General features: G+C 44.9%; 1 protein-coding gene across 1 annotated transcript in view; it reads right to left on the bottom strand.

Annotated features, from left to right (window-relative positions):
- Window positions 1-20,110, bottom strand: part of FAM91A1 (family with sequence similarity 91 member A1) — a 44,483-nt gene that overhangs the window by 11,338 nt on the left and 13,035 nt on the right. The window contains exons 7-19 of the mRNA XM_060243246.1: window positions 19,469-19,559; window positions 17,052-17,114; window positions 14,647-14,753; window positions 12,995-13,033; window positions 12,751-12,863; window positions 11,081-11,199; window positions 9,427-9,539; window positions 9,058-9,144; window positions 7,209-7,341; window positions 5,382-5,530; window positions 3,187-3,321; window positions 2,896-3,009; window positions 962-1,034 (exon numbers count right to left, since the gene is read on the bottom strand). Of these exons, the coding sequence (XP_060099229.1) occupies window positions 962-1,034; window positions 2,896-3,009; window positions 3,187-3,321; window positions 5,382-5,530; window positions 7,209-7,341; window positions 9,058-9,144; window positions 9,427-9,539; window positions 11,081-11,199; window positions 12,751-12,863; window positions 12,995-13,033; window positions 14,647-14,753; window positions 17,052-17,114; window positions 19,469-19,559 (1,336 nt within the window). The remainder of the gene's footprint in view (window positions 1-961; window positions 1,035-2,895; window positions 3,010-3,186; window positions 3,322-5,381; window positions 5,531-7,208; window positions 7,342-9,057; window positions 9,145-9,426; window positions 9,540-11,080; window positions 11,200-12,750; window positions 12,864-12,994; window positions 13,034-14,646; window positions 14,754-17,051; window positions 17,115-19,468; window positions 19,560-20,110) is intronic.

Genomic DNA, 20,110 nt, shown 5'->3' with positions numbered 1-20,110 from the left:
GAGGCTTTGTGACCCACTTCTGCATCTTGGGAAATGCTGCTCTGACTGACTTCTCAGCATTCCTAGAGTAGGAGCAGCGCTCATCAGGCCATTTGTAGGGGAACTGTGCCTTTTCTTTTGGTTCAGTTTGTTTTTCTACATTACTGGACAATCTTCCAAACTACGGGGATGCGTGCAGGTTTTGCTACATCTCTGACTGGCATGAGCCACCCCGCTGGTTACGAGATAGTGGGATTCTGGGCTTTCGGCTCAAAGCAAGCCCTGCTTCCAGGCCCCTCTCTCTAAATTCACCCCCTGCTAAAAAAAAGAGAGAGAGAAATGCTACTACCATAACAATTGGAATAAATTATATATCAGCTATGAAAGCAGAGTAGCCGCTCAGCTGTTTCACCGATGGGCCTTCAGCATTTTTTTAAAAAGGTAGTTCCCTGCGCAAGCACCAAATCGTTTCTGACTCTGGGGTGGCATTGCTTTCACAACATTTTCACGGCAGACTTTTTATGGGGTGGTTTGCCATTGCCTTCTACACTTTCATCTACACTTTCCCCCCAGCAAGCTGGGTACTCATTTTACCGACCTCGGAAGGATGGAATGCTGCGTCAACCTGAAGCCAGCTACCTGAACCAGCTTCCGCTGGGATCGAACTCAGGTTGTGAGCAGAGGGCTCCGACTGCAGTACTGCAGCTTTACCACTCTGCACCACGGGGCATTTACCTTGTTCTAAATGATATTTCCCCCACCCACCCCCCAATGTTTGTTTGTGTACATGGTCAATGTGTGTGCAGGGGAGGTGAAGGAAAAGAGCATGCTGGCACCACTGCTGCTCACAATCAAGTAAACAGGTACTTCTCCCCACCTATATGCACTCCCGCATTGTGTTTCAAGAGGTTGACTGAGAGTTGAACAAAGTAGTATAAGCTAAATTGCAGACAGTCATCCTTTCACCCTCCACATTAGTTACCTCCTTGCTGTTCTGCTTCATCAAATGGGAATGGCATATGAACAGTCTCCCCGATCCCATGCATTCCATGCCCCTAAACGCAAGGCAAGAGCGGAGGTCAGGAATCCAGGTTGTCCCAAGCTGCAACACTCCTCCCCCCCTCCCCCCCATTTCCAGTCTTTCTAGTCCTTGCTGTGGGACGGAACTAGGCGAATGTGAGACCACCAAAGTTTCCTCTTTCACTAACTGCGAAAGCCAGTTTGGTGTTGTGGTTAAGTGTGTGGAGTCTTATCTGGGAGAACAGGGTTTGAATCTCCACTCCTCCATTTGCAGCTGCTGGAATGGCCTTGGGTTAGTCTTAGCTCTTGTAGGAGTTGTCCTTGAAAGGGCAGCTGTTGTGAGAGCTCTCTCAGCCCCACCCACCTCACAGGGCTTCTGTTGTGGGGGAAGGAGATAAAGGAGACTTTGAGACTCTGATTCAGAGAGAAGGGTAGGGTATAAATCTGCGGTCTTCTTCTAATTTGGAAGCCCCTTGCAAGATTTCAGAGGCTTGTCTCAGAAATCCATTTTACAGCTAAACAGGAAAATACTGCTAGAGTGACCAAGTGCCTGGAAAGATTCTCCAGCTGCTATGATTCCATCCTGCCTTCATGAAAATTAAGCTCCATGGAAGGGAGATTTCAGCTGCTGTTCTGAAAGACAGTCTGCTATAGAAAGAAGAGCAGAAAGAGCTCCATGAGTGGGTGCCCAAACCCTGATGTTTCAAGCTGTTGTATACTCTGAACAAACAATGGGGACCCAAAGTAGCTGACATAATGCTTCTTCTCTCTTTTATCCTATTTTTATCCTCACAACTTCCTTGCAAAGTAGGTTAGGATGAGAATGCTTGACTGACTCAAGGTCACCCAGCAAGCTTAAATGACAGAAGGGGGGTCTGGACTTAGGTCTCCCATATCCCATGAGAAGAAAACGAAAGGCTGCACCAATTGGAGGAAAGAGACAAAAAAAGACAATGGTGCAGTGGGCGGGGCCAGGAGAGGCTTATGCCCAGAAGGGGTACTGACTGGCCATGGCAGATATAATTGATTGTGTAGATTCAGAGAGACACAGCCTTGGCAGAAGCTGCTATCACAACTCAAGGATCTTTACTGAGTGACAGAGGAGGAGGGGGAGGAGATTAGATTTATACCCTGTCCTTCAGTTTGAGTCTGAAAGCAGCTTACAATTGCCTTCCCTCCCTCTCCCCACAACAGACAACCTGTGAGGGGCGGGGGACTGAGAGCCAGTTTGGTGTAGTGGTTAAGTGTGCGGACTATCTGGGAGAACTGGATTTGACTCCCCATTCCTCCACTTGCAGCTGCTGGAATGGCCTTGGGTTAGCCATAGCTATTGAAGGAGTTGTCCTTGAAAGGGCAGTTGCTGTGAGTGCCCTCCCAGCCCCACCCACCTCACAGGGTGTCTGTTGTGGGGGGAAGAAGATATAGGAGATTGCAAGCTGTTCTGATTCAGAGAGGGGCAGGGTATAAATCTGCAGTCTTTTCTTCTCCTCCTCCTCTGAGAGAACAGCTCTGAGAACTTGTGACTCTTGACAACTCTGGGAGAGCTATGACTGACCTAAGGCCATTCCAGCAGCTGCAACTGGAGGAGTGGGGAATCAAACCTGGTTGTCCCAGATAAGAGTCTGCGCACTTAACCACTACACCAAACTGGCAAGAAATTTTTTAAAACAATATAGAAGGCATCCTGTTAAGGACAGCTTCTGCCTGAAATGTTGAAGAACTACTGTTAAAAATTATGCACGATCTCACTCCCTGACATTTTGTGGCAGCCATTAAAAATTACAAGGAATGCAAGCAAGAACCTGCTGATTGTATTTTTTCCTTTATTCCCTTCTGTTCAGCAGAAACAACAATCGGCACATGAAATGGCACCCAAGCACACGAGTATTTCAGTACCTGAATCAGAACCGCGGAATGGGTTAAAGCATCATTCAACATGGTGAGCACGTTTGAAGTTGGGACCACTCCTGGGTCATGCCCCCAAGATGTTATTAATAAGCGATCATAACCCTGGAAGGGAGGAGAGAAGACACAAGAGGCTGGTTTAAACAGCTCATTTACTTCAACGAAACATTTTGGGGAAACTGGCCGCTTCCACCCATGTGAACAAAGGCTGCAGAACTAATAAGTTCAGGATCAGGATCGTTAACAGAAGATTTCTGTTCCCTTCAAATAGGAATGACCTGCCTGAAAAATATCTGGAAGTTTCCGAAGTCTTGTTCCTTTAGACAGCAAAAGGGATGGGGGTCCTTGTCCAGTGATGTGATAAATATAGAGCTTGAACCATACTGAGCTGACTTCTGGAATGGACGGTCCAATATGCTGTGGAAAGATCAAAAATAACAACAACAATATCAGCCATAGAGGAGTGAAAGGACGCAATGGTTAAGCTTGTCTGGTGGAAGCACAGCCTCTCTTATCACCATCAGCAAAGCAACTGTGTCAGTCCTGGAGAAACTTTCCCATGGTTGGCTTACCTTTGATAGTAATAATCACTGTAGATGACAATGTCGCTTACTATTATGGAATAGTACCAGGGGTGGAATTCTAGCAGGAGCTCCTTTGCAGATTAGGACACACACCCTTGATGTAGCCAATCCTCCAAGAGCTTACAGGGCTGTTATTACAGGGCCTACTGTAAGCTCCAAGAGGATTGGCTACATCAAGGGGGTGTGGCCTAATATGCAAAGGAGTTTCTGCTACAAAAAAAGCCTTGAGTAGCATGAAATACATTATCATTCAAGAGAAACGTTTATTTATCATGTGTTTCGATGCCAGTACAAAAGAGGCTCTGGAGACATTCCTAGGGAAAGTACTGGTACCTCCTCTTTCAGTAATCATCCAATCTTCTGGTGGCTGATACAGCAGGAACTCCAAAATCCTCTCATGGCAGGAGCACAGTTTTGGGGTGATGGATACTGTTTGTGATACCTGCACTGGCTACCAACTGAGTACCGGGTCCGTTTCAAGGTTTTAGTATTAACTTTTAAAGCCTTACGCGGCGTGGGACCTACATACCTATGGGACCGTCTCTCCCCATATGAGCCCCGGAGGCCTCTACGATCGGCCAATCAACATCTTCAGACCATCCCTGGCCCAAAGGACGTCCGGCTTGCCTCAACCAGGGCCAGGGCCTTGTTTGGTGTAGTGGTTAAGTGTGCACACTCTTATCTGGGAGAACCGGGTTTGATTCCCCACTCCACCACTTGCACCTGCTAGAATGGCTTTGGGTCAGCCAAAGCTCTGGCAGAGGTTGTCCTTGAAAGGGCAGCTGCTGAGAGAGCCCTCTCCAGCCCCACCCACCTCACAGGGTGTCTGTTGTGGGGGAGGAAGGTAAAGGAGATTGTGAGCCGCTCTGTGACTCTTCGGAGTGGAGGGCGGGATATAAATCCAATATCATCATCATCTTCTTCTTTTCAGTCCTGGCCCCAACCTAGTGGAATCAGCCCCCCAAGGAGATGAGGGCCCTACCGTATTTACTGGTATTTCGGAGGGCCTGTAAAACGGAGCTGTTCTGCCAGGCTTTTGGCTGAGGCAGGCGGACCCCCTCCCACCAGCGAATTGGCCTCCCTGCACTGACCGCATCCTGTGTTTCCATCTGTGAAGGATGTACATATCTGGACACTGACACTGCCTTATTTTATTTCATTTTAATGGTTTTAACTGTTTAAATTTAATTGTCCTATGATGTGATCTTAACTCATTTATTATGTTGTAATCTACCCTGAGCCCGACCTGGGAAAGGGCAGACTAGAAATCAGCAAAAATAAAAATAAAATAATAAATAAATAAATACCTTGATTTCAGACCATTTACACTTTGAACACAGCCCAGAAGCTAGACAGAAATCAAAGCAATTTTAATAGAGAGGAAATATGACCTGATGACAAACGGTGTTCCTTCTAAGTTTAGTTTATTAGTTTAGTTTATTTATGATTTGTATCCCGCCCTTCCCACCAAGGTGGCTCAGGGCAGCTCACAACACATGAAATCTGACATAGCAATATTAAGTTTAGGCATTTACACAATTAAAAACACTTAAAATATAAATGTTATAGCTAGCTCACAGATTTTTAGCCTCCAGCTCATACATTTTTGTCTTAGCTCAGGAAGGATGACCCCAGATACGCTAATTTGTGCAGTAGCTGACAACTTTAGTGCCAGTAGCTCACAAAGAAGAATTTTTGCTCACAAGCCTCTGTAGCTTAGAAGGAACACTGGTGGCAAGTTCTGGTCAGCAGCCAGGCTGTTGTGCTCTGAATGACCAGCAGCCTCCAAGGGCAGGCCCATGCAAAATGCACTACGACAGTCAATTACAAATTGTTTTTCTGACTCCATTCAAAGTTTGAGTTTTCAGTGTTTGGCGTTGGGGTTTTTTTTACCTGAGGTGTACAGCTGCTGATGGGTCGGATTTCATTGGAGAGAGGAGCCATGGAGACGAGCAGTGTATAGTTTTTGTTGAGGACTCTACTGCATGTTGCGGGATCCAGACCAAGCAAGCTTTCACAACGCAGCAAATCCAGAGGGAAACCTATGTTAATGATGTCAGAGACACTTGGAATACAGATAGAGAACAAACATATACAACTGAAAGGGGTACGGGAAGGGAGGGGAAGGGAAGGGAAAAATACAAATTTAGACTGTCTCTTTGCTCACACCTCTTCCTGGATACTGAAATCAATTTCATCATTTAAAGACACTTATTTGTTAGGGACACCCCTTTGAGCATATTGTCTCGTGCAACACACACAGTCATCAAAAAAGAGGAAAATGACTGTATTCCAAAAGGGCATATTTGGAACCAACACAACTGATGGGACCTGAAAAGAATTACTACCAGTCAGGGCTTTTTTTTGTAGCAGGAACTCCTTTGCATATTAGGCCACACACCCTTGATGTAGCCAATCCTCCAGGAGCTTACAGGGCTCTTATTACAGGGCCTACAGCAAACTCTTGGGAGGACTGGCTACATCAGGGGTGTGCGGCCTAATATGCAAGGAGTCCCTACTACAAAAAAAGCCCTGCTACTAGTGCGTCCAAAGGACAAAGGTGCCTAGAGGGATTTTTTTTTTAAACTTGCCCCTCCAACGTCCACTTTGAATAGCAGGTTCAAACACCATCTCCAAAAGTACTGCTGAAAGTTCTTTAGTTTCAATTAATATATTTGTTAATGTCCTTTATACCCAAGCCTTTCTCCACTCTGGAGACCCATAAGCAGCTCACATCTTTCTCCCCTCCTCCGTTTTACCTTCGCCTAAACCTGGGTAGGTTAGGGTGAGTGTGTGTGACAGGTCAGTCAGTGAGCTTCCATGGCAGAGTGGGGATTCGAACCTGGGTCTCTCAGATCCTAATCTGACCCTCTTAACCATTGTACTATGCGTAGCTCTCTATGACACTTGACCACTGGCTTTTTAGCATAAAACACACAGGCTAGGTTTGAAAGGGCAACTTTAGATGAGCCCAACAGGATTCCTCTCTCAGCTTCTTCAAACAGGGAGTTCCTGCTCCATTTCACAGGCTCGATTTGGGGTTCAAGGCAGCTGTCACGTGGCACGGTGAATAGGGATGGGCACAAACTGGCTGACAAACTAAAGTATGTAACGAATTTCGGACGGTTCATGAAGGGATTGTTCATGAACTGAAGAACCGTCATGAACTTTCTATGAATTCTGATGCCATTCGTGCCGGTTCATGAAAAGCAGAAAGCAGGGCTTTACATTTGCTTTCTGCTCTTCACAACCCCCACCCCCCCACCTCAGCTGTTTGGTAACCCATGAAACCAGTTTCACAAATCTTTATTCTAGTGATGGACTCTTACAATTAAAGTGAACACCTTTTGAGGCAAGTATATATGCAACACCTCCCTCCATGATCAAGGCAGACAGTTATCCATATTTAGTAGCCACAAGACCTTTTGAAACACCTAGGGCTCCAAGAGTCTTGCCTTTCCACCCTTTGACCAAGAACACTAATATTTCTGACCTCACAGGCTGCTGCTGTCATTTGAACCCTGCACTAGGATTGATCAATACAGGCCTAAAATAACAATATAACAACGAAGAAAAGACAAGGAAGGAAAAGGAAAGAAGTAATCTCTGTTCTTGAAGGCTATACTTTCAATTACACCCCAAATTGGTAATACTATTTCATTAAAGATCATGAAAGTGGGTAAATAGCTTTCCCCCAAAATAGAGATGTTTCCACCGTACCATTGTTGGGTTGTTCAGGCTGTGTAACTTGAGCCACCAGGTCCTTATTGTGCCTCAGAAAGAGGATAGTGTTTCGCAGAGTGAGTGCGTGATCGAAGTATCTCTGTGCTTCTCCCTCTCCTGTGCTCTGAACCTAAATAAGGGAATGTAAATGCGGACTTGTCATAAACTGTTTATGCAAATACTTATTAATGCAGAAAATTGAATTATTAGACAAGATTTCCCAGTGGGCCATTATGAACATGCAGCTGCTTTGATCCTCTAAAAGACAAAACATTGCAATGTCAAATGCAGGATATTGTATTTCTAGAACTTCGGCCATCGCATCTTTACAGTTATTTTCTAAACAATCTTGAAGACAGACGAGTTTAAAGGAAATTTAAAATGCAAACATCTTAGGTATGGGAAAACCTCCAGACTCATCTGGGGGTTGGTTGTTGCACACACAGAGATACCACATGCTAAGTCTCAGACAGTGTTTTGTCAAATGAAAAAGAATAATTAGAAAAAAATGCTAGCTTGGACGAAAGAGCAAATATGATTTGACAACCTGACCAGTCAACGTTAACAACATGGGCTTGCTATTTATTTGTTCTGTAGTTTGAGCAATCAGATGGATTAGTATGTTCTTCCAAGTTTCACAACCAGGAAAAAACCCCCAACATAGCCCAAACCTATTTTAAGGGGAGAAACTATTGCAACAACCGTTGCATGGGGGAGAAAGTAGGAACTTGGTATGGCAAACTATTTGCTCAAAGGCTCCTGCTGTGGGTTTACGTAGCAACCTTATCAAACTCTGCAACTAATTCTAAGAATACCATTTTCAATTTGTAACAAAGACATTCAGCAGATTAATGGGCTATCCCAGTTTACATTTCACAAAACCATGCCCCATCTATACATAAGGCCAACAGGTTCCATAATGGTAAAGTTTTCCCTAACAGGAAGAATGGCACTTGGCTCCTCCCTGATTGGCTCTTAGGAAAATAAAAGTACATCAGTCCTAGGAAGAAAGGGACTGGGATGCACTGCAACTGCCATTCTGAATCCATCAAAGGCGTGGCACTCGAAGTAGAACAGCAATTCAAAAGCAGAGCATGCCTTGGATATATTTGTTACGGGAGATGCAAGTGGGTCTGAGAATTACACTTGGAGACCCAAGAGGATAGTAGCCCAAATTTTCTTTTTGTGAAGGGTAAGTTTATAAGATGATGGATGTAGATGACCTGCAGCACAGCCACAGCCCACAGTAAAGACCAACGTACCACGAAGAAGCGTGGTGATGGGAATAAACTTGAAGAAGAAAATGGATTTATATCCCGCCTTCCACTCCGAAGAGTCTCAGAGCGGCTCACAATCTCCTTTACCTTCCTCCCCCACAACAGACACCCTGTGCGGTGGGTGGGGCTGGAGAGGGCTCTCACAGCAGCTGCCCTTTCAAGGACAACCTCTGCCAGGGCTATGGCTGACCCAAGGCCATGCTAGCAGGTGCAAGTGGAGGAGTGGGGAATCAAACCCAGTTCTCCCAGATAAGAAGTGTGATCATGTAGTGTGCCCACAAAAGGGTCAGGCTGTGCAGAAAAAACTCCATTGAGAATGCGACAGTTACAGCAACATAGGAAGCTGCCTAACACTGAATCAGCCCATCAGCCCACCCTGGTCACCACTCTCTGCTCAGATTGGCAGTGACTCTCCAGGAACTCAGAAGGTGGCCTTTCCCATCAATTAGTTTTAACTGAAGATGCTGGGAACTGAATTTATGACTTTCCGCATGCCAAGCAGAGACTCTTCCCACTGAGCCACAGCCCAAGTTGACCACTTATCACCACAGTATGCAACCAATGCTTACCTTTTCAAGTTCTATAAGAAAACTGTCCAGTGATTCATCTGACAATTTCCCAACTTCGAACATGGTGACTGCATGGCTTTTTAAATTCTGCAATAAAAGACAAAATTCAAATCTTTGGGACTGTAATTCACAGACATCTAATTTTAAACTGGTTTCATGACAAATAACCAGTAGTACGGACTAGATTGTCTCTTTCAAGCCTTTCTTCAGAGTCACTTTTAAAACCCTCACAACCTTTAACCAAGAAGTCCAAAATGAATTTTTCAAAGCACTGACTGGAAAAATGGCTGATTTTTTTTTTTCAAATTATATTTTTTAGAATAAAAACCCAGGGAGCATTTATAACAGTTTTAGTATTCTGATACATACCGGTGAAAGATTCCCCATCATTAGAAAGGCAGTGAGAGTCGAATCAAACAGGAAGGCTATCCGCTTTGTGTGCCCGCTAGACAGACTTAAGCTGCTCACACTGGCTGTATCCGCTAATAAAGCAAAAAGCAATGAGGCAATGTTAAAATTATTTCATTTGGTGTCTAGCTAACGGCCCAACGGTACAATATACGAACAGCCTATTATGCTAACTGAACCTCTCCATCCCTTCTACTTTTTAATACTTGTCTTAACCCCATTGACTCACCTGCTTCAACATCACCTAAGGACTGTATTATTCTAGTGAGTGAATTCCCCGAGTAGTCAGCTGTCTGGCCACAGGCAAGCAAGCCTCCCACCTCACACACTGGGGACATGACAGGGACTGAGGAAAGCCCCCTCAGTCAGTGTCGCGTGTCAGTCCCCTTAGCTGCTGCAGGTTCAGTTGCTCTGATGTCACAAGGGACTTTGCAAACCTGATGCCAGACAGCTGAGGAATGAGGAAACCTTAACTTTAATCCCAAGGTCCTAGCAATGAAAGCTGAATATGATCCTATGTCAGAAGCGATTAATGCTATTTGTTAATTATTTTCCTTTCTTTTCCTTTCCTTTTTTAAAGTATTAGATCACATCAGACCAACTCACAAATTTTGTGATGGATACAGAATCTTATTTTTTTCCCAGTTATTTTTCTTAGAAAACGAAGACTATTTATCATACGATGTATATTACTCAGATTATGGTTATTCATTATCTCACAATATTTGAACATATGAAGCTGCCTTATACTGAATCAGACCCTTGGTCCATCCAAGTCAGTATTGTCTTCTCAGAATGGCAGCGGCTCTCCAGGGTCTCAAGCTGAGGCTTTTTCACACCTATTTGCCTGGACCCTTTTTTGGAGATGCCAGGGATTGAACCTGGGACCTTCTGCTTCCCAAGCAGATGCTCTACCACTGAGCCACCGTCCCTCCCCAAGAATGTTAAAACATTTTTTAAAAAGACTTTAATTCCACGGTCCACAATCAGTTTCAGTTAAATTGCACAGCATGGATATGAGCTTCTCAGATGTGACATCCTGATCCATATCACATCTCAGCTGCCTCCTCTCCAGTTAAACAGGTCCAGCTCTTTCAGCCTTCTTCTCCAGACCCCTCACCATCTTCGTTGCCTTCCTCCGGACCGCTTCCAGCTTGTCTATAGCCTTCTTAAAATGTGGTGCCCCAAACTGAACACAATAATCTAGGTGAGGTTTTACTAGAGAAGAGTAAAGTGATACCATCACTTCACGTGATCAGGACACTATACTTCTGTTAATACAGCCCAAAACTGCATTTGCCTTTTTAACCACTGCATCACACTGTTGTGACTCATATTCAGCGTATGATCCACTAAGACCCTTAGATTCTTTTTGCACATACTACTGTTAAGTCAAGTCTCCCGCATCCTATAACCATGCATTGGATTTTTCCTACCTAAATGCAGAACTTTACATTTATCCCTGTTAAAATTCATTTTATTGGTTTCAGCTCAGTTTTCCAGACTTGAGTCTAACACTGCTGCCCTCTGAAACTGACATAACAGATACAGAACAAGGAATGCACGATAACTGATACTGGTTCATTAAGCTAGTCAGTGACGCTCTGCAGCTCACCTTGATCATCTTGACTGTTGGTGTCTGTATCTGTAGCAGATGATCCACCCTCCTGGACAGGACTCCTGCTTTCTGCACTGTCCCACGACAACAGCATCTTCTGTGGATCCAAAGTATTTCTAACAATGGGAAGAAGGGTCTGAATTGATAATGCTACGTCGCTGGGAATACATGCTCTGTCTCAAGATAACATGTGATTATGGAGGCTGTGGGATTCTTAGCAGAGGATGATTTCTTTACGTCATGGCTCCTACACCTTAATTTTCCTGTCACCTCCCCACACCCATTCTGTCTGTTGCTCACAAGTTTTAATCAGGGGATTAATCAAATGAAACTTTGGTTGGGGAGCAGGAAACATTTTAATTGTGTTTGCTGCTTGCTTAGCCTCATCCCATCCCAAGATACCAAGGTTTCATTCCTTCCCTCATCCAATGCCAGGCCTGAAAGAAGGAAGATGATGATGATATTGGATTTATACCCTGCCCTATACACTGAATCTCAGGGCGGCTCACAATCTCCTTTACCTTCCTTCCCCCCCCCCCACAACAGACATCCTTTGAGGTGGGTGGGGCTGAGAGAGCTCTTGTAGCAGCTGGCCTTTCAAGGACAACCTCTATGAAAGCTCTGGCTGACCCAAGGCCATTCCAACAGGTGCAAGTGGAGGAGTGGGGAATCAAACCCGTTTTTCCCAGATAAGAGTCTGCACACTTAACCACTACACCAAACTGGCTCTCTCTGGAGGGCTGCCTTCTTATCTAGGTGAAAATATATCTGACTTGGGCCACTGGGCTGAAGGAGAATGATATAGCATGTGCCTACTGCTGTTGACTTTGGAAGGTTATGCGGGTCTTCATCAATTCTGTACTGTAACACTGAGTTGGAGGGGCAGGAGAAGGGGATGTTTCCATTACCCTCCAGCATTGGTTGTATGACCCTAGTGCTGAGTTCCAGACTGGGCATCCTACCATCCATGCAGATCACCAGCAAGGGCTATGACTGAACTGGGGGAGGTGGTCTCATGGTGATGATTATTTTATTTTTTTGCAAATAGTTTTTTGGTTTTAAACACTGTTGCCAACCTCCAGGTGGTCGCTGGAGATCTCCTGGGATTACAACTGATCTCCAGGTGACAGAGACCTGTTTTCCAGGAGAAAATGGCTGCTTTGGAAGGTGAACTCTGTACCCTACTGAAGCCTCTCCTCTTCCCAGACCCTATCCTTCTCAGGCTCCACCCCCAAATTTCCAGGTATTTCCCAATCCGGAGCTGGCAATCCTAACAGTAACCCACCTTGAGCCCTTTTTGGTGGGCCACAAGCACTGAAAAGCTATACAGCTGCAGATTAATGGCATGTTTGCTTTTTAGAGGCGCTTGATTCTGATAAAGTATACCAGGAAATTACAGTGAAAAATATTCAAGATGGCCTTTCTTCTTTCAGTAAGAGCCTTTTCAGGTCTCCAAACAAAAACAAATGAACCAAAGTTCTTAGGTTCACATAGCCCCTCTTCCTCTGCAACTTGCTTCAGGCACAAGGGGAGAAAGGAAGGATTGTACAAACTCAGGGATTTAAACTTGCTTGTGACACCTGGCGCATGGGAATACTGAAGAAAGGTAATTCACAAAAAAAACCCCCTACGATTCATCATTCCTCGTTGTCTGGCCCAATACTTACTTCAGCCTGTTTATAGAGGGAACGTTCCGCCATGATGAATGAAGATTTTCCAGATTTATCACTTGACCCTTTTTATGGGCAAACCCTAACCGACAGTACATGGAAACCGCATTCTGAAGAGAAAGACATTTAGGGGATCAGCATTTTGAAACTTGATTTCATGAATTAACCTCCCCCCTGCCCCCCCCCCAAAAAAGATAGGCAATTTTTTTCCTTTGAGAAATAAGACTGGTTAGAGGCTTACCTTTACCAACGACAAGTCTATCTCCAAGACATTTGCAAGCTGAAAGCACACACAAACAAAAGGTTTTAATGCAATACTCTCTACGGTCATTCAAAAAAAAAAGTGAAGCTTGGCTAATTGATGGGCTTCTTGGACTATTCAACAATCTGACCACAATTGAAAACCAAGGCAGCAGACATTTGACTATCCAATTGGCCTGCATTCCAAGCCAAATCTAAGTGAAGCTCTCAAGCCAGTAGAAGCTTGAATAAAACACAACTGTTCAAAAAAAACGTAGCTGTGCCTTGATATGCACTTATGGAAGCACTCATTCTCCTGCATTTGCAGAATCACACCTGTTTGCTTTAATGACAGTTCCATTCAAAGCTTTACTTCACGGGTCTCCAACATGATGCACATGGGCACTGTGGCACCTGCTGATACCTTTTTTGGAGCCCATCAAGTGTTTTTTAGGAAATGAGTGGGGCCAGTAGGGCTTCTGATTGAGCACCAAAGATCTGCAGGTATTTAAATATGTCGCTTTGGCAGCAGCTGCCGCCACAGTACTTCACAGGTAAGCTGTAGCAGCCATTTTTGAGGCTGGCTCCACCTGCTGTGACAGCCATTTTGTAGCTGCACCCACCACGCTGCATCAGAATCCCAAAGGGGGCTGAAAAAGGTTGGGGACTCTTGCTTTAATTCTTTGGTCTGACCTGTCATAGGGCAGCTTAATGCATTCCTGTTGCCCTGACAAAACTACAAGAAATGAAAAGATTTGGATGGGGGGGGGCGTGAAATCAAGGGAGATTTCAAGTCATAAAAATAGTTGTAAGAATTTTGTTTCCAACTGATTAAACCCTCCTTTGAGATAATCTGTATTTGGTTTTTATACAGAAATTTTCCTACATATTTGAATCCAGGGGCAACTTTAAGACCAACAAATTTTTGTTCTGGCTCATATGCAGAACAAAACTTCGTTGGTCTTAAAGGTGCCACAGGGCTCAAGATTTGGTCTAGTAATTCCATAAGCAACTCTGAATTATAAAGCCAGAGTTCGCATCCCAATGCTATATGAGAGGCAGGAGTTCTGCAAAGATAGAGTGGCTCCCCTATTATTATCCAGTGACTTTAATGGCAGGCCTCAGGCTATGTTTATTTTTCTCAGAGAAAATATACTCTTTTGGTAATGGTAATGCCCATTACCCAAGGGAAAATTGTTGTGATACGCTGTAACATTATAATATAACCGACTTTTAAAGCGAAAGATGAGCCAGGGAGTTACTATGGTATTGCTCAAGTAACTCCTCCTTACAGTTATCAGGAGCAATATCATATAGGCAAGAAACAACACAAGGGGAAACTGCATAGGGTTAGATCCTGCCCAATTCCCATCCTTGTAAATAGCTCCCATCCCACATGGCTTTTGTCCATGAAAACCCCAAGACCCCCACAGCATAGCCTTTAGGAGATATGGTCAAAAGGGAACTATCATCAGCACATAAGAGAACCCCCACTGGATCAAGCCAATGGCCCATCCAAACCAACACTCTGTGTCAAGCAGTGGCCAAACCCCAGGTGCCATCAGGAAGTCTGCCAGTGGGGCCAGAACTCCTGAAGCCGTCCCAATGTTGCCCCTCCCCCAACCCCAGCTTCCCTTCTGAAAAGTGACTAACCTCTGCCACGTTCGTATGTTCATCTATTGAAACGAATATCTTGTAGAGCAGGGTTTCAAAGTAGTCCCCCTGCACCCTGTTCATAACGAAGCCTTCGAGTGGGGGCACTGGAAGGCAGAGCTACATTTAAAGATGTGATCCAAAGACATTGTTTGTATTATGTATTTATAAAGGCTCACACCTACATTTGAAATGAATTACCAATATAAAAATAGCTAGAGGTCTCCAAGATACAAAAATATGAGCCAAAACAACAATTTATCCTCTTCATATATAAACACACACACAAAAAAACAATAATAAACATAGACACATTGAGCTGGAAGGGACCTCAAGGGTCATCTAGTCCAAACCGCTGCACAAGGTAGGACATTCACAACTACCTCTCCCTCCACTAAAGAAAAAAATAATATAGTGTGGCCTAATTTGAGACCTTAGTTCAAATGAATCAACCATAAAAATAAGGAAAAAATTATCCTCTTTAGCTGACAATTAATAAAAATGAAGTTTCAAGACATTCAATTACCATCCACAGAGCGTATCACATAAAAATGTGATTAAAAGGACCTTTTGACCCAGCCTTCTGCCCTTGCCACGTGCTGCTCAAACTAAACCATCACCCAACCTCATCTTTGCCAGGACGTACATTATCCCTGGCCCCTCTGAACATTTGACATACTTTATGGGCATTTCTTGCCCTGATAAGATTTTAATAGAAACTATTTGGAGAGATTTCCATATTTTAAATCAACACACACAAGTTAGACAGATCAGTCTCACTGTTCAGTCACATTCCAGTCCCATTCTTTCCTGAAGCCTGGAAACATTTTGAGAAACAAAAATCAGGTACTTTGTCCCATAGCAAATAAGAAACCTAATGAAAAAGAAACATTCTGGCACGTGTGGACAAGAGACAAGGAGGGGCTAAATGTATAATTTAGTATCTCCTCACAAGATGCCAATTCAGACATGACTGAGCCATGGCCATGAAGTGTAGAAATGGGACTGATGCCTACCTGAAGGGCTGCCAGAGAAACGTTTGGGGACAGAACACTCATCTTCTTTGTGGACTGGACAGCAGGCTCTTATTGGTTTAAGAAACAGATGCGTACGCTATTCTATATGATAGTGGGAACAGAAACCAAGGGGATTGGTGGACACTGGACAGAGACTGAACTGGGCCAGTTTGGTGTAGTGCATGGACTCTAATCTGGGAGAATTGGGTTTGATTCCCCACTCCTCCACATGCACCTGCTGAGCAACCTCAGGTCAGTCACAGTTCTCTCAAGAGCAGGGCTGGTGCGTAGGAGTAGGCCAGCTAGGTGGCCGCCTGGGGCACCACAGGCCTACAGGTGCCAAGAGGCACTCCCTCTCCCACCATGTCTGGCTGCTGCTAACTTCCCGACCTTGCAGAGGCTTGCAAAGCCTCCACAACACTGGGAAGAAAGTGGGCGTGCTCAAAGCTGCCGGCTCTGAGCGCGCTCGCTCCCCAACCCAACCTCACCAAAGCTCCCCAGCCTCCCCACTCCCCGACCTCGCCACTGCTATGCCCCCCCCTCAACATCGGCAAAGTCAGGGAGGCAGCGTGGCAGTGAACGCACTCAGAGCCGGTGGCTCTGAGTGCGCACGCTGTCTCCGACCTCATCAAGACTTCAGGGGGGTTGGGGAGTGCACGCGCTCAGAGTCAGTGGCTCTCAGCATGCTTGCTGTCTTCCCGCTCTTGCCAAGGCTTTGTAAGCCTCAGCAAGGTCGTGGGGGTGGGGAGCGAATGCACTCAGAGCCAGTGTCTCTGAGCGCTCCTGCTGTCTTCCCGCTCTTGCCGAGGCTTGCAAAGGTCGGGGGGGGCGTCTCTCTCCTGCTTCAAAGTGGGAGAGGGTCGGGAATAGGGGGACCCACATGCGCCGTGCCAGCCTGATGACATCAACATGATGTCGTCAGGCCGCGCGCGCTATAGTCTGTAAAAAAGAGAGGGTGGGAGGCAGATTTCGGCCTGGGGCGCTGGAAACCTCAGCGTCGGGCCTGCTCAAGAGCAGTTCTCAAAAGAGCTCTCTCAGCCCCACCTACCTCGCAGGGTTTCTGTTGTGAGGAGAGGAAGGGAAAGGAAACTGTAAACCACTTTGAGACTCTGAGTGAAGGGTGGAGTATAAATCCAATCTCCTCCTCCTTACTCATTGTATTCTGCCGACTATTGAAAAAACAACCTGAATAAGAGTAGTTTGGCAAAGGAACAAATTGTCTAGGTGAGCCCTTCTTTGCAGAGATTGGAAATGCTCCCGGTTTGAATTTCCTGCATTGAGCAGGAGGTGGACTAGATGCATCTACAAGACCGCTTCTGAGTTTTGCACTGAAACATGCCCTGTGTGGTCTAGAGAATGCAGAAATCTCTTCCCAAAACTCCCGCTCACCTGCTATACAACTGTCGTCCGATATGGGTACATCGAGGTAAATAAAACCTTTATTATATAAGCCTGTAAAAAGGAAAATGAAGTCATTGTACAACCACGATAACCACAACTCTTAACATTATATTGATATCTGCAGTCTTCTTCTTTACATCTGAGCAAAATAAGTTCCTTGACTGAACTCCAACTCTCAAGCAGCACTGCAAGAATGCACAAAGTATTCATGAACCAATTTAGAAATGAGCTAAGCTAGAGACTTGAGCTGCAAAACAATGATGTAGTGGTGGCGATCCACTTCAGGTGCAGGTGGGGCAACATAATTTTAATGCTCCCTTGTGTTGGAAGCTAGGACATCAGGCCCTGCTCAGCTTATCTCTCTGATGCGTTAGTTGACCACATACATGGCACTTTTCACATGAGAGATGTGCTCAAAACATCATATCCCACCAGTATAATCCAAAATTCCATCATCACACTCTACGTTCAGGGAAATACACCAGACATAAATCAACCATTAGAGGGAACAAAATAGGTGCAGAACAGAAAGAAGCCCTGAAGCAACAGGAACTCTCAAGGAAAATGAGAATGTGGAAAGCCCTCTGTGTCTTATTAGGCACATTAATATTTCTGCTTCATTGACTACGCTAAAGCCTTTGTGTGGATCACAACAAACTGTGGAAAGTTCTTAAAGAGATGGGAGTACCAGACCACCTCACATGTCTCCTGAGAAACTTGTATAAGGGTCAAGAAGCAATGGTCAGAATGGGATATGGAACAACTGATTGGTTTAGAATAGGAAAAGGAGTTCGACAATGATGTATATTGTCACCCTGCTTATTTAATTTATATACAGAGTACATCATGCGGAATGCTGGCCTGGATGAAGCACAAGCCGGAATTAAGATTGCTGGGAAAAACATCAACAACCTCAGATATGCAGATGACACTACTCTAATAGCAGAAAGTGAGGAGGACCTAAAGAACCTCTTGTTGAGGGTGAAAGAGGAGAGCACAAAAGTAGGCTTGAAACTCAACATCAAAAAACTGAGATCATGACATCTGGCCCCATCACACCTTGGCAAATAGAAGAGGAAGACATGGAAGTAGTGACAAACTTCACATTTCTGGGATCCAAGATCACTGCAGATGCTGACTGAAGCCATGAAATTAAAAGACGTTTGCTCCTTGGGAGGACAGCTATGGTGGACCTGGGCAGTATAACAAAAAGTAGAGACATCACCCTGCCAACAAAAGTCTGTATATTCAAAGTGATGGTATTCCCAGTAGTAATGTATGGCTGTGAGAGCTGGACCATAAGGAAGGCCGAGCGCAGAAGAATAGATGCTTTTGAGCTGTGGTGCTGGAGAAGACTCTTGAGAGTCCCTTGGACTGCAAGAAGATCAAATCAGTCAGTCCTAAGGGAAATCAACCCAGACTGGTCACTGGAAGGTCAGATGCTGAAGCTGAAGCTCAAATACTTTGGCCACCAAATGAGAAGGGAGCACTCCCTGGAGAAGATCCTGATGCTAGGAAAGACAGAAGGCAAAAGAAGGGGATGGCAAAAGATGAGATGGCTGGACAGTGTTACTGATGTAACCTACACGAATTTGAGCAGACTTCGGAGGATGGTGGAAGATAGGAGGGCCTGGCGTGACTTTGTCCGTGGGGTCGCAAAGAGTCAGACTTGACTGCGCAACTGAACAACAACAAAATTTCCCTGAACATTTAAAGTTAGGTTTTTATGCTGGACAGTGATGTAATATTGACTTGACCACCAGAGGGAGCCAAACACATGCAGAACAGAAAAGAAACCCAAAGCACCAAGCACACACAATCAAGAAAAATTAGAATGTAGAGGAGCACTTACAGAGCTAAGAATGTGGCAGAAAAATGACTGCAACGTTGGCAGCATATACTCAATTGAGAATTTGCACAGAGAGAACACAGTATAGCGGCTTTTAGTATTTACAAACCAGTGACACACATTTAACTGCCCTAGACAGCAACGGGGCCATGGCGCTACAAGCACATGACATTAAAGTCATGAGATAGGAAGGGGAGAAAGCGGAGTTGCTGAACCTGCTTGTGCTAAAAAGGAATCCTTTCCCACTGCTTGCTGCTCTGCTGCTTCTCTTGGTGTCTGTGCAAAGACAGGCAACTGGCAAGGTTCTCTTGCTCTCTCTATATATGCCCTAGCAAAAGGCCCCTCCAAAAACCAACAAAAATGATGTCCCTCACCCTTTGTCTTAATATACGCATGCATGCACACAAGCATGGAGTGCATGGTACACTGCTTTCAAAACAGAGGTTGTGCTACATAATGGAGCAGGAGGGGGTCCACAGGACAAAGAAAACCCACAAACCCAAGTTCCACTAGCCTCATGTGAGCCTGTTTTTTCTGGTAGGAAACAAAAACTTACTGTGAACTATGCTGTAGTCCAGGGATCCAGCAAGCTGAGGGCCTGAGTCAATGATTTTATCAATAGCGGATTTCTCAGAGGTAGTGCAAATCTAGGGAGAAAAGCGTTGATGATAAATGATTCCTGCATATGACATTTTTGCTTTTTAAATCGCAGGCTCTGCTTTTGAACCCACTTTGAGAGCCTATTGCTGAGCCAGGTTAGCAAGAAATACACATTAAAACATTTTAATTGCTGAAAGATTCCTCCCCCTCCACTCTCGCAGCTCTATGACTCAATGGATTGATGGTTCAGAACAAAGACACAGTCCTAGACAGGCATACTTAGAACAAATTCCCATTCATGGGGCTTACTCCCATGAATGTGCTTTTAGGAGTCCAGCAAAAACAAAGCACTTCTTTGAACAACAGCGGCTAGTAGCCTTGATGGTTTTATTCAGAGCACAACCATGAAGCTGCCTTATACTTAATCAGACCTTTGGTCCATCAAAGTCAGCATTGGCTACCCAGACTGGCAGCAGCTCTCCAGGGTCTCAGGCAAGAGGAGGGCAACATGTCCAGAGGAGGGCAAAAAAGATGGCAAAGGGTCTGGAGACCAAGTCCTATGAGGAAAGGCTGAAGGAACTCAGTATATTTAGCCTAA

Source organism: Heteronotia binoei, chromosome 7 (assembly GCF_032191835.1).
Source record: "Heteronotia binoei isolate CCM8104 ecotype False Entrance Well chromosome 7, APGP_CSIRO_Hbin_v1, whole genome shotgun sequence".
Lineage (NCBI taxonomy): Eukaryota > Metazoa > Chordata > Lepidosauria > Squamata > Gekkonidae > Heteronotia > Heteronotia binoei.
This window is presented reverse-complemented; position numbering and strand designations above follow the sequence as displayed.